The sequence below is a fragment of the Penicillium subrubescens genome (assembly GCF_028828155.1).
Source record: "Penicillium subrubescens strain IBT 31985 chromosome Unknown utg000002l_segment0_segment0, whole genome shotgun sequence".
NCBI lineage: Eukaryota > Fungi > Ascomycota > Eurotiomycetes > Eurotiales > Aspergillaceae > Penicillium > Penicillium subrubescens.
In genome coordinates, this window is record NW_026643152.1 from 206,944 (window position 1) to 221,742 (window position 14,799).

At 49.0% G+C, this 14,799-nt stretch overlaps 2 protein-coding genes across 2 annotated transcripts; both read left to right on the plus strand.

Moving 5' to 3' along the window:
• Nucleotides 1–3,565: 3,565 nt before the first annotated feature.
• N7473_001598 (uncharacterized protein) lies at nt 3,566–4,140 on the plus strand (the record flags this gene model as incomplete). Its single annotated transcript, XM_057147538.1, has 2 exons — nt 3,566–3,834; nt 3,897–4,140. 2 exons carry the CDS (start codon nt 3,566–3,568, stop codon nt 4,138–4,140), a joined length of 513 nt encoding a protein of 170 aa, XP_057011192.1.
• A 4,442-nt stretch (nt 4,141–8,582) lies between these two features.
• Nucleotides 8,583–12,139, plus strand: N7473_001599 (uncharacterized protein; the record flags this gene model as incomplete). The annotated part of the gene is made up of 3 exons (XM_057147539.1): nt 8,583–9,564; nt 9,630–10,265; nt 10,317–12,139. 3 exons carry the CDS (start codon nt 8,583–8,585, stop codon nt 12,137–12,139), a joined length of 3,441 nt encoding a protein of 1,146 aa, XP_057011193.1.
• Nucleotides 12,140–14,799: the final 2,660 nt, after the last annotated feature.

Sequence of the window (14,799 nt, forward strand, 5' to 3'; positions counted from 1 at the left end):
GCAACTACCGATCAATGCTCTAGCTATGGGATTCTCAACAAAAGATGTCCACAGTGCCCACGACCATCTTGTGGGACGTCACGGCGAGGATCTCAAGCTGGCGGCCCTGGTTCTCTCTCGAGATAGCTACAACGTGAGTATCGCCGCGAGTGGTTGCAATTGGAGGTTTGACATACACGCAGACACCGCGTCGGTATCTTGTACGGTCGCACCCTCTCAGAAAACCAACTCGATCGAGTGGACCGACCCCGCCCTGGACATGGCGAGCCTAACGTTACCATGTAGAGAGAGATGTGGCAGTGGTGATCGGCGCGACGCGGGCCAAGTCCAGCCGACAGGTGGCGCTAGACGCGTTTTTGAATTGGCTCCGCTTGGCGATGATCGACATTCGCGGGCTCACCTACCCTTCCAGCATCATTACCACTGCGCATGGCGACTTGATCCTTGATCCCCAGCTCCGAGGTCAGCTCTATCACAATGGGACCACCTTGACCAATTTCAGCCTGGGCGGCGCATTCCTCTTCGCGTACAATTTTGTCTCGGCGGCCACCTGCTGCGATCGTCACAGACCGAAATCCTGGCGCGCTACGGCTCGTCAAGTGCAACAGATATGGGAGGAAGCTCTAGGCAAGCAGAAAGATACCGTCCTGCCTCTACTTGTCGATCTGTTGTGGAAGCATGCATATTCCGCGGAGGCCGAAATGATAGGCCCTCGTTTAGAGCTATCGGCGCGGCGTTAGATCTGGCGATACCTGCTGCGCGAGTCAGCGGATAAAGAATTCTTTTACAGCGAGAGGAGCAATGACCAGGTATGTGCTTGCGGTTCACACTGTGTCACATTTTCATAGCTGATGCAGACAGACCACGAACACTATCCGTGATAGCCTTGGTAAGCGCCCGGCCCGACTACCGGATACGCTGTGGCAGATGCTGCGTGCCCACTGCCCTATCCGAACCGTCGAAGAGGAGCAGCAAAAGCAGTTCAGGGAGGGCAAAACCCTGCAGCGTTCCGGACACTATATTCGCAAGAGCCGTGGATCGATCGCTGCGAGCCTGTTTTGCTCTGCTGAGGTTTACCGACTATATTCAGGTAGTCTACGTCCGTGGTTCAGCCGGCAAAGTCGACGTATACTTTGACAAGGGACAGGGTACGCTTAAGATACATTGCCGATGGTTGGACTTTGCTTGTATGCACCACCGGTCACTTTGCCGGCCCTGGTCTCTAACCAACCTTGCCGATACCAACGCCCCGTTTTTTTGTTGCTATGTATTGGAAGAGCTCTTGGTTCGATCAATTGCATCCATGTTCAAGGCACATCCGACGGCTCGACCTGTAGAAATGAAATTCATGCGGCAGATTGGGCGACGACTGCGATACCTGCCGCACAACATCAAGTTGAAGCTATACCCCGGGGGCATTCTGGTCAGCTGGGAAGATAATGAGACGGAATCCTTTCGCATGCTCGGCTCCAGCGGCCCGGACTACTATGTTGTGCTTCATGATGGCGATTGTGCAAACGCTGAGATGGCGCTCCTCCACGATAAAACAGGTAAGTGATCATCAATCATTTCAAGAATCCCCGCTGACCTTTTGGTATAGCGCTTCCCAACGAGCTGGTTCCCTGTGGCTGCCGCCAGCAGTTTGCTCGTCAGACACACCGAATGTGCCTCTTTACGGGTCTGTCTCACATATCGACATATTATGCCATGATTGCGTTGAACGAAGATCGAGCTTTCTATGGAGTGCCATCTGATCGAGTATCGCCTGGATCGTATGAGAAGGTGGAAACCCACTCTCGATAGACTATGTGGAAAGCGCCTTCGCTCTGCGCTGCTCAATAGATGAGGATCTGACAGGAAGGTACGGCATGAAATCTTTTAGCAGAAGATTTGCGGTACGATCATTAATGTGAGCCCTAGTACATTCTATGCTAACATTACATGTATGGGGTCCGGTATTATCGCTGGTCATTTCATCTCATGTCCCTGTCTACCTCCGATACTATATATTCGACTCCCACATCGGAATGCCCTTGGGTAGAGAGCGCTCGCATGTGGTGCGGTGATACTGATTACACAAGTCGATTATCAAGACCTTGATTCTGAGGCTATCCGTGGTATCCGTACGTTCCATCACTCGAGCTGTCTCTGCGTCTTCTCGTGTTGGGTTAAGTTCCGCCGTTCTTCTCGTTGAGCGAAGCAGGACGTCCGGAGCTTCGTCAGTTCGGCTACATCGAGTGAGCTCTCATAGGAGAACTTGTCCGACATCATGCTTCAGCCATCCTCCACGCGCCTCAGATGACCCAACTCCTGGTACTGTCTACGTCGCAGGACCACTCTTGCCCGCTTGGTTTCCAATGTTTCTTGACAAAAGAAGCAGGGACAGCCGTTCTCTCATCGTTGGGAGACTGCAGTTCTTTTGCATCCTTATCCCAATATTGCATCCTGACAGGTAATGGTCGAGCCGGCAAGCTACACGATGGAGCACCATTGACTGGCATCGATGCCGTGACGTATCGGGCGAGTCTATCCGAAAGCCCGAGAGGCAGCGGGTATGAACTAGCAGTGTTGATCTGTCTTCCTCTAGAGTGACTGCCGGCCTATAGGGACAGCTGCACATCGATTGCTGGCTCTGGTTCGCGTGAATTTTGGAGTGCCGCGCCAACGACCTCGAGGTATGCCTATTTTGTTCCCGACTTCAAAAGCAGCCTGACAACACTCCTGATCGAGCTGGGCAGTCTGTCACGGTCGGTGCTATCTGGATTTTCTCGCAACATCACATGAAGTCAGTCGTAGCATCGGAAAGCATCAGAAAATCGACAGTCCGTGGCGATGTTGTCAATGACTTCTTGATTTTGATGTCTTGGAACTTGATGTAGCGTGCACCGTGTACACGCCTCGAGTGATCCACAGCAACGTCACGGCGAACCTCGAGGCGTACACGATCAGCATCCATACAAAAACCTAGCCCGTTCGTTCGTTCGTCCGTTCGTTCGGATGCTGGTAATGCATACCTCAAGCTGCGATGATCCCATGATCACGGCTCCCAATTGCAGGGTCTCTCATAACTTCACACTTGATGTGCGGTTGCTATATCATAGCGTGGGGCCAGGTCGTGATATTCCTAGGTTGAGAACAGGGCTGTTTTCAGGTCACTCGACTGCGTCTCTGCATGATCCATCTTGTACGTAGATGCCCTCTCAGAATTGCTGGTGCTCCTGTGGTGTTGAAATATTCAACCCAAGTTGAAATGTTGAAATGTTTAAACAGATGTTGAAATAGTGTTGAAGAAAATCAACCCACCTGGTCACACCTCGCCTGTACCCGTGGTTCACCTTTTTGGCCAAGATGCACCCACCCGTTATCGAATTTTCCATTTCCTGCGGTGAGTATTTTCAGCCATCCTGCGTGAAAGACTCCATAGCAAGAAAACATAGTTCCATGGATCATTAAATGTTCCGCGAAGCCACTGCACAACCTGGCCTCTGATCTTAACGTTCTCTTTTTGCAAATACTCATTACAAACAATCACTGCTACCATCTCATTCAGTCAGTTTTCTTCAGAATGGCAAATCGCGTTACCAAGAACCCTCCCCTTCGACCAGGCCATTATGCCGCCAAGCTAGCCAAAGCGCTGGAAGATGAAGCCAAAGCAAAAAACCGCTCTCGCCATAACGATGCGGCTAGGTGCGAATCCATGTCATCTGGGTCAACAACAATAGAGCCTGAAAGCCATAATCGCCGCAAATTTACACATCAATCCGATCGAGAAACGGAGTTGGTCGATTCATCACCAGACAGACTGCACGAATCTACAACATACGCGAACAGACGGTCAGTACACGAGACGAGTCTCCATATATTTCAGTTCCTCAAATCTGATCAATCTTGCCTAGACCGTTGGAGCAAGTGAAGCAAGGTCCCTTTACAACTTCATCCGAAAGAGTAAAGCGGATGGAAGGAGGCAGAGAGTGGGAAAGGAAGGCTGCTAGGCGACTGCTCAAGCGTGAGCTGGCGGCAGAAATCAAAATTCTGAAGAGTGAGATGGAGGATCTTAAACAAGTGGTCATCTCTCTACAGCCGCTTCTGTCTGAGCAAAGTAGGGGAAAGCGAGTGGCTTTCCAAGACGAACTCAGCTAGATAAATTCCAGTCCTCTTGAACATTTCCGACGCAGTGAGAAACTTCCTTTTCCTTCTGAAACGTAACAGTAAGCATCTTCGCAACGCATATCCTCCAGCAAGCCCATTCTTTCACTCATTGCCTAAAGACTGAGGGTGAAAAATTGATTGACGGTGAAATGTTAGCGTTTCTATAGCAGTTCCCCATGAATGACATGCGCAACTCATACTGTTAGAGTTATTGCTTCCTCGGAAGTTCTGGCAATAGATGTCTTGCCATGATCCATCAAAAGAATCTTTCCCCGATATATGACAATACCTTGAACATGACTTTGGATGAGAACAGCCGAGCCCAGCACCGTTGTACTCGCTGTAAGTCGAACACCCTCGCGTCTTCACCGCGAAATCATCGCAAGTAAGTTAATGATACCTCAACAGAAGTTATTTAGTCTAGCAAGGCCCTTGGAAGCAAATTTTTTCATCCACCCAACTTAATTGACAAACTGGGGATGCCATACTATTGGGAAAGGCACGTGACCCTATCTGTTCAGTCCTGGAGCAGAACTACTGTGCGGATCGATATTTGCAGATCGCCTGGCGTACCATGGATCAGATACCCGGGGAGTTTTTGTGAACAACAAGTGGGTCTCACCGTTGAATGGCGATGGTCAATTACTGCGGTGCGTCCATCGTGAACGTTGAGGACATTCTTGTCGTAAATAAATTGTACTCGACTTTCTGCCCTGCATCTGGTTATGTGAGAGACAGAAGACGAAGTGTAGACTTCTAACGTTGGCGCAGAGGGAAAGCGTCGAGCCCCATTCGCCCACAAGTCCCCCGTTGTCCAGGCCGGCCTATGTAACACCTGAGTCTCCATCTCGCTCGGCATTTTCAAACAAAATCCTCATTATTCAACGGGCATCACTGTAAACAATGCCAATACGAAAGGAAATTTTACAAGATACGGATCCAAGGGGGCGGCCCGTCTGAATCTCTTCAATCCACGGTTCGGGGTGGAGCGCTTCGTGAGATTGGCCACAAACTCTAAAAGCATGCTTCAACGGCTGTTGAGTCAACGGCAGTGACAGCAAAAATGCTGTGACTAAAGCACAATACATCATTTTTTCCAAGAGATTTGCATACCTGGCAGCTACGGTCAGCCGGAGACGAAAAGGCATAAAAGGAGGCTGCATGACCGGTCTGGAAAATCAGGACTTGGATCCTCATCCTCCACGATGGCATGGTCTTGTTGTCTGCTTGCAGGCCTTGGCTTGAGGACTTGGCTTTTGCTGGTGTGAGCCCAGTGAAGTAAAAATGGCGCTTTTTGCAAGATAAGCTCTGCGTTACCAACTTTGCTTCGCAGGATGAGCTCTGCGATACCAACTGTTCTCCGCAGGATAAGCTCTGCGATATCAACTGTTCTCCGCAGGATGAGCTCTGCGTTACCAACTGTTCTCCGCAGGATAAGCTCTGCGATATCAACTGTGCTTCGCAAGATAAGCTCTGCGATATCAACTGTGCTTCGCAGGATAAGCTCTGCGATACCAACTGTTCTCCGCAGGATAAGCTCTGCGATATCAACTGTTCTCCGCAGGATGAGCTCTGCGTTACCAACTGTTCTCCGCAGGATAAGCTCTGCGATATCAACTGTGCTTCGCAAGATAAGCTCTGCGTTACCAACTGTGCTTCGCAGGATGAGCTCTGCGATACCAACTGTTCTCCGCAGGATAAGCTCTGCGATATCAACTGTTCTCCGCAGGATGAGCTCTGCGTTACCAACTGTTCTCCGCAGGATAAGCTCTGCGATATCAACTGTGCTTCGCAGGATAAGCTCTGCGATACCAACTGTTCTCCGCAGGAGAGTGCTGCGTTAACAAGTTCTCCCTCGCAGCAATGAGCCCTGCGTTGCTGAAATGTGCTCCGCAGGGACATCTGCGAAACCAAGAGCCTCCGCAGGGACAACTGCAAAATCAAGAGTCTCCGCAGGAGACCGCTGCCACACCAAGTTCTCCCTCACAGCCTTGAGCCCTGTGATTGTATAATCTTTGGCTTCCATGCAGCCCTGAGCCCTGTGTTATCAATTTTGTGCTCGTTTAGGCGACCCGTGGCGCCGCGGTCCTCGTCCTGATCCTCTGGCGACATGCAGGCACCTCTTCGCGGTGTCAGAGACTAGTATTCGAGTTACTCGAAGAAGCCAAGACCTGCTCCAAAGAATCCATATTAATGAAGAATCTGCTCAAGAGCGTTGGTGTTATTGAATATAATGGTTATACGCTGGAGCTTTATCTTCTTGCACAATCGTCTTCGGTCGCTCAATAGCGCATTCCTTAGCAAAAGGAAGAAGCTTTGGTATAAGAATCATCTTTTGATAGCGATACCAGTCGATTCCGCCCTTAGCTCCTCGTGAAAGCTTGCCGTTTTGCTTATTAAATTTCCATATAGGCTTTTTACCAGCTAGCTGCCGACGAAGATTAATACGTCGTATACCAGTCTCAAGCTCCCACTGCTCGCGAAGGATAGGTTCAATCTCTTGGTTAAGAGCTTCAATCTCTTCCTCTGCTTTGCGTTTTCAATCGCAGTTTCAGGGCACCAACAGTGAGAAGGACCCTTCTTATCATAAGAAAAGCAGCCCCAAAACATAAATTCAGACGAACCCTTCCATCGTTCACGGATACAAGAGCGTAGAAAAGCTCCATCCTTAGAACGCCACACACGATAACCACCATGGCGGTGTAGAAGAATCACTGAGGTCTCATCAGAGAATATTACATTCTTCCAATCTTCAAGGGTCCAGTGCTCGTGGGCTAGACACCAGGTTAAACGCTCAGCGCGCATCTTCTTCGTCAGTCCAGGCTTCCTCGTCGGCTTCGTTTTCCGTAAACCAGCCTTCCTTAGGATAGTCCAGACAGTAGAGGATAATATCTCTTTCCCTTCCTGGCTAAGCTCACCAGCAATATCAGCGCACGTTTTCTCGCGACCGTAACGATCAAGGCGCACCTTTGACAGGATAGTATTAACTGTCTCAGGATCTTGCTTAGTAGGTCGACCAGTGCGAGGGCTATCTTGCACGTATTCATCGGTGATCTTTGTATGAATCGGATCGAAACCACGCTCGATCGCACGCGCGTATATGCGATTAACAGTGGCAATAGATAGACCTACTATCTTCGCGATCTCACTAGACGTTTTCGTCGTATACGCCCTTAATGCGACGACTGTCACACGATCAGCTTGCGTTGACTGTTTTGCCATAGTGATGATAGTAGTAGACTGTGGTAGGTAGGTAGTAGTAGTAGTAGGTAATGAAGATAAAATCAGCTTATGGGAAGAAGGATTGTGTGTATTCGCTTGGTATATCGTTAGTGGTAATATAATGGTGGTACGTGCGCTGCGCAATACTTTTTGGATGGATCTCCGTACACACTCACACACTCTTTTCTAGCCCCACCGCCGAGACCTTAGCGCAGACCATTTATTGAGCGGGCCGCTTCAAAATGAGGGGGAGCAGTACAGTGATGTTCCATAAGTTTTTAACACACCCTAGACCCACCCATCTCACCGCTATCACCGCCTACTACATTTGTATACAGGAGGTATGGCCTACTCTATTCTCTTACCTAAAACTATGAAATTTGGAACGTAGTAAATTCGCTCGAATTAATCGAGTCTTATTTTTGAAAAACTAAAGGAAATTAATGAGCGGGGGTTGATAAATGCAGCTACATCACAATGAGTTTGTCTGGCAGAATATTATGTAATCTCAGAAGTGGGGCTGTGTGTTAAAAACTTATGGAACATCACTGTAAAATCGACTTGGTAAGTTACAGTACCATGGTACGTAATATTACAACATACGTACGAAAACCTCATGGAATTCCATACTGTAAAACCCCGAAGATTGGTACTGCGAGCCTTGTTTCAGACTTCCCCCGTGAGTATGCTCTCCGTTTTAGCCGCATGATAGGTGCAGCTTTGCTGATCACACAATTGCGGCCACTACTCAGCAATCCCAAAGCTGCGCTCGCCTTTTCTAAACCATCCTTTCAATAAAAACTAGAAAATACAAAATATAAATTATTTGGTATACTTTGCGCATAATCAGTCGTGAAATTGCTTTTCGCCTTGGCAGTAGGGAAACTACGTTCTGAGCCCACAGGTATTGTAAGAATAAACTGGAGGAAGGTCTATAATGTATACTGTAATGCCAGCCAGACAGTACCACGTTTAGGTGGATGGAAGCTACTCTTAGTTCTTTAGTACGCAGTGTATAATACCAAGGCCACGTGCACTGTACTGGCAACCCGGATGTGTAGCCTCAGCTCAACCCCGCCTTCAGGTGACAAACTCAAGACATCGTCCCCACAACCTCCGCTTAAACATATTGTTCTTTCACTCATGTTACCAACACATTAACAGGTCAGAAATCATAACGCCCAATCCGATCAGGGTAGTGTCTGTCCGCTATGGATGCCAGGACCCGATCCCACGACGATTATACAATCGGGTGGACATGTGCCTTGCCCGTGGAGACGGCGGCTGCAAAGCTGATGTTAGACAAAATACACCCGCCTTTGCCTCGCCTGCCGATGGACCAAAATACATACATCTTTGGAAGCATCGGGGAACACAATATCGTTATTGCTAGCTTACCGACTGGCGCATGTGGCACTACATCAGCTGCAACGGTTGGGATGCAGTTGCTGTCTAGTTTTCACGCCATCCGATTCGGTTTTATGGTTGGTATCGGCGGCGGAGTACCAAGCAGCAATGCAGACATTCGACTTGGGGATATTGTTGTGAGCCAGCCAACAGACACTTCTGGAGGCGTGATCCAGTATGATTTGGGTAAAGCGCTAAGCGGCAGCCAATTCAAGCGCACCGGAATGCTCAATCGACCTCCTAAGGTTCTGCTGACCGCTCTCGCGACTCTCCAAGCACATCACCTCACGGAAGATAGCCGGATCGTCGAATTTGTTTCCAACCTACAAGCCAAAATGGCGCCCCACAAAGCTACCAAATTCGCACGACCGACGCAAGAGGACTGTCTATTCCAAGCAGAGTATGATCATATCGCATCCGATACGTGTGTGGATTGCGATCGATCTAAACTACTTCCACGAACCCCACGAGAGCACCAAGACCCAGTCATTCACTACGGACCCGTCGGATCTGCAAATCAGGTTGTGAAGGATGGCAGGCGGCGAGATCAGCTGGCTCGGGACTTGGGTATATATTGCGTGGAGATGGAAGCGGCGGGACTTATGAATGACTTTCCGTGTCTGGTCATCCGGGGCATCTGCGACTACGCCGACACCCACAAGAATAAGGAATGGCAAGGGTATGCGGCTGCGGTGGCGGCGGCCTACGCGAAAGAGCTTCTCTCGGTGGTTGCAATCGATCAGATCAACTGCACACCAACTGCAGGAGACACACTCGCAGACTCTGGTGAGAACATGTCAATAGTATTCCTCAGGTAATTTGAATCGATTGCTAAATATTTTTTTACATAGTATACCAGTTTGATGTCCCTTTAGACCTAACGGCTGTGCCAGTAATTGAAAACTTCGTGGGACGGCAAGGCGAGCTAGAACAACTCTGGCAGTATTTACAGCCCGGGCATTCCCAATCCCGAAAGGTTGCAGTTATTCATGGGCTTGGGGGGATGGGAAAAACACAATTAGCGATTCGTTTCGCACGAGACCACAAAGGTGATTTCACTGCCATCTTCTGGCTGAGTGGTAAAGACCGAGACACGCTAATACAATCTTTGAGCTCTATCTTGCCCCGGTTGCCAGGACAGTCACATGCTGATGTGGCAATGAATGACGAGGAGGTGGAGCAACAAGCTAGAGATGTGTTAAAGTGGCTAGCAATAGAGGGAAACTCACGCTGGCTGATCATTTTCGACAACATCGACCAATACTCCCCTTTCAGTGGCCCTATTAGCGATGCATATGATATTGCTGAATTCTTCCCTGGAGCCGATCATGGCTCTATTCTTATAACCTCTCGGCTGCAAGGGTTGACAGAGCTGGGAAAGTCATTTCCCATCCATACACTTGACTTGAAGCATGCGGTTCAACTGCTCTTGCAAAGCAGCCGTCTATTATTGAAGAATACAGCTAAGGAGCTTCAGAGCGATCCAGGTATTCAGGGACCCAATATTGAAGTCTTATGTATGATACTAATATATATAGATACCATTGCGCTAGCGTGCCGTCTAGATGGACTTCCATTGGCAATCGTCATCGCCGGGGCGTTTATGCGTGAGACTGGAACAAGCATTCCTGAGTACTTAGAGTTTTACAAAGCATCTTGGACCGACCTACAGCTACAATCTAATCCTGAACGCCAGTACCAGCAAGGCAATATGCTGCAAACATGGATGATCTCATATCGAGAAATTCAGAGGCGAGACGCGAATGCAGCGGTACTCCTGCTGTTTCTTGCTTGTTTCGATAATCGAGATATCTGGTTTGAACTAATTAGAACTAGCCGTTATAGCTCGAATCTCCCAAATTGGCTGGAAAAGACTACATCAAGCGGAATCGAGTTCAAAATCGGTGTCAAGGCTCTTATCGGGTTCTCTCTACTCGAGGCTAAGGAACAAGAAGGGGGCTACGCTATGCACCCGGTGGTGCAAGACTGGTGCATTCACCTTGCTAGCACAGACAAAACTGTGAATCCAATTCAGCTCAATGAACTGGCAGTGGTATCTGTTGGGTACATTGTCCCTAGCGCAAGTACCAGAAATTATTCCGAGCTTCAGCAAAGACTTCTTCCACACGCGAACTATGTACGTCATAAGGGTTGTTCAGACACTAATATCGCGGTATCGGGAGCATTTCATGGACTAGGAGACCTCTACTCTAATCAAGGGAAGCTGCAAGAAGCAGAGGAGATGTACCAGCAAGCACTGGCAGGCAAGGAGAAGGCCCTCGGTTCAGATCATATGTCCACTCTCAATACAGTCAACAACCTTGGGAGTCTCTACTCTGACCAGGGGAAGTTGGAGGAGGCAGAGGAGATGTACCAGCGAGCACTGGCAGGCTACGAGAAGGTCCTCGGCCCAGATAATTCGTCCACTCTCGATATAGTTGACAACATTGGGAGTCTCTACTCTGACCAGGGGAAGTTGAAGGAGGCGGAGGAGATGTACCAGCGAGCACTGGTAGGCAAGGAGAAGGCCCTCGGTTCAGATCATACATCCACTCTCAATACAGTCAACAACCTTGGTCTTCTCTACTCTGACCAGGGGAAGTCGAAGGAGGCAGAGGAGCTGTACCAGCGAGCATTGGTAGGCTATGAGAAGGCCCTCGGTCCAGATCATTCGTCCACTCTCGATATAGTCAACAACATTGGGAATCTCTACTCTGGCCAGGGCAAGTTGAAGGAGGCAGCAGAGATGTACCGGCGAGCACTGGCAGGCTATGAGAAGGCCTTCGGTCCAGATCATGCATCCACTCTCAATACAGTCAACAACCTTGGGAGTCTCTACTCTGGCCAGGGCAAGTTGAAAAAGGCAGAGGAGATGTACCAGCGAGCACTGGTTGGCAAGGAGAAGGCCCTCGGTCCAGATCATTCGTCCACTCTCGACACAGTCAACAACCTTGGGAATCTCTATAAATATCAGGGGAAGCTGAAGGAGGCAGAAGAGATGTACCAGCGAGCACTGGCAGGCTACAAGAAGGCCCTCGGCCCATATCATATGTTCACTCTCAATACGGTCAACAACCTTGGTCTGCTCTACTCTGACCAAGGGAAGTTGAAGGAGGCAGAGGAGCTGTACCAGCGAGCACTGGTAGGCTACGAGAAGGCCCTCGGCCCAGATCATACGTCCACTCTCAATACAGTCAACAACCTTGGGAGTCTCTACTCTGACCAGGGGAAGTTGAAGGAGGCGGAGGAAATGTACCAGCGAGCACTGGCAGGCTATGAGAAGGCCCTAGGCCCACATGACAGTAGAACAAGGTGGGTCGTGGAGAGATTGAACGGGTTGAGCATTGTAGATTTAAGATAGGGAATTGCGCCTGTCTACAAAAATTATCTTTATTCTCTACTGACTGTGTTGAAAGTCTCTTAAAATAACTACTATAACATCCTAATTTTTCCAATCTTTCCAGAAAATGACGGGCTATGGGAGTTTGGCGAGGATCTTGCATTTCCGAGTAACGGTCGCAGTTGTGCAATAAGTAAAGCGTATTCATGTTGTATAATCGTGCGGGCTGAGGAAAACTGGTGACTCAGGAAACAAGGCGGCAATGGCTCTCGCGTAACTAGATTGACACAAGTCCACGATAAGGTACGGATAGTGTAATATTACGTCCCTAGGGACTGTAATATACAACGTATGTACATCCCTCAATTTAGTTAACGCAGGCAGCTGAATAAATGATCTACGCTAAGGCCTTGGCGGTGGGGCCAGGAAAGAGTTTCTCGGTGTATATTGGTCAAGGCGAAAGACTGTACGCGTCGCGGATGGAGCGCGTTGTCTCCACAAATTTCCCGCCATTTCTCTAACTCTCTTTTGTGGTCACCGCGCTCTTTGAGCCAGTTCTAATTTACATATTGGACGAGCCTGCGTTTCCCTCCCTGACTGGCCACCCATCGGACGTCAGCCGTCCACGAAAACAAGGATCGTAGGCTGAGCTAGTCCGATCTAGAGTAGCCACGTAGCGATTGCGGCCTCCCGGTCTACCATGCGTTGCATAATGGGCTTTGAGGTTCGCCACGGGTGAAGCGGCGCTGGCACTCCGGAACCCAGCAGACATATGACCTCTCAGACAGGTGGCTGGACAGATGACGCTGTAGGCCTTTGAGATATCGACAGCGACTACTGCACCTTGCAACGGTGCATTTGAATTGTCGTCGGGGGAACGGCCGTGGTATGCCGCCGCGGGTGTGGCTGGAGTGCTCGCGGTCGCCGCAGACGAGGCGTGTGAACTCCTCAAAGTCTGGCCAGGACGTCTTCCTCCAACTGCCATTAGGTGTTCCGGCAGGCGTGTTTTCAGTTATCATCGACTTGGCAACACTGTATGGTTCGACAGTGGGATTCCTCGCGATGAACTCGACCTCAGACTCGAGGTCAGATCCATATTGGAACCAGTCCATACTATGAGCTTGATCTTGCTGGACAGGCGCATAAGAAGAAGATTCTATGTCGGACCAGAAAGGGTTTTGAACATAACTCTAGTCTAGTGGAAATTGCCTATATTCGGCTTGGAAGCCAGGCCATTGACAGCAGGAGCCTTCCAGACTGCAGGAAATGTTCCAGTCTGCGTAGGTTGTTTAGTGACTTGCTTGAACCAACCGCTCTGTACAGACTAGACCGTGATAACTTACTATTCTCACTGTTTCCCCTACTGTCCATCGACGAGGATGTGTCGTTAAGTTGTAGGTGTATTTAGCAGATAGGAAGATTGATAAGCCTGTATATAAATAAACGCAGAGGCCCCGAGCAGGTTGGGAGATATATATGAAGGCAAGCCAGCAAGATAAGGCACTGAACGTAGCTAGGAGGGTACCAGATTAGAGAATGCTGTACTGTGTAAATATTCCAAGCAATCCGCTTTCTAAGAGGCTTGGACCGGGAAAAAAGTTGATTCAACCAGCTGTATAGTAGCTGTATGGTCTAAGAGGGACGATGGTTTCACTGGGGCTCTGGTGCATTGATTCAACGTTGGAAAACCGCAATCACTGTTTTCGAATTGTTGATCTTGGTTTATTAGAATGTACATTGAAAAGATATAAATTCTGTAATATTATGAAGTATCGCAAACACTATCCTCGATCAGACACGATACACAAGATTTAGTATGGACACCTCTAATATAAATCCTGCCGAAGAGCTGCCTGAGATTCAGCTCATAAGTGGCCATCCTCTCGCCGGCGAACCTATCCGTTATATGGAGCCGCACCCGCAGATTGAAGTCGATCTACTATCCAGCCTAGCAATCGTGAGTAGGAACAGCACAAGTATGTATAAGGATTGGCTGACTCGTGACTAACAGCCCGATGACACAGAGAGACCTTCCTTGAGGGACTAGCCATTTGCACCTGCGATGGAGGCTCTCGCGCGGTTTGAACGTGAGGACCCGAAGCTTGCGTTTTAAGCCGCAAGAATCGTCGGACTGTACCGGCGCCTGTGGGAGCTATGCATGGCAAAGCATATGGAGGGGAAGAAGTTGGCTAAAGCAAATGATGGCCCGAGGGAGACTTAACAAAAGCTGATGAGCGAGAAGAACAGAATGTAGTCAAGCTATGATAACCAGCTCGCTCGGTTGTATTTCTTGGATCAGGCGCTGGAGTTATCTCGACTCTGTTTGACTGAGATGCTCAAGGAATGGAATCGCTATTCTGATGGCCTCGAGTCAAAGCTTAGTGAATAAAGAAGTGCTAGTAAACGGATGGCGGTAGTGCAGTTACTATTAGATGGTGGGAGGTGTTTGTAGAAATTTGATGGGATGGCTATGTTTCAAGGGCTTTTGAGCATTCCTACTTCCCCTCTATGCAAGGCATCAATTTATGCTCAGTTGATAAGTGCAGAACAAATTAGCCGTCATTATTATTGTTAAGAAGACAAAAAAGCGACTGGGATTTATCCGCATAGCGTCCCGAGGATGAAGCCGAGTGTGGTTAGCCATACTGCAGGGTAGAAAGAATCATAGTTCTCACAATGAC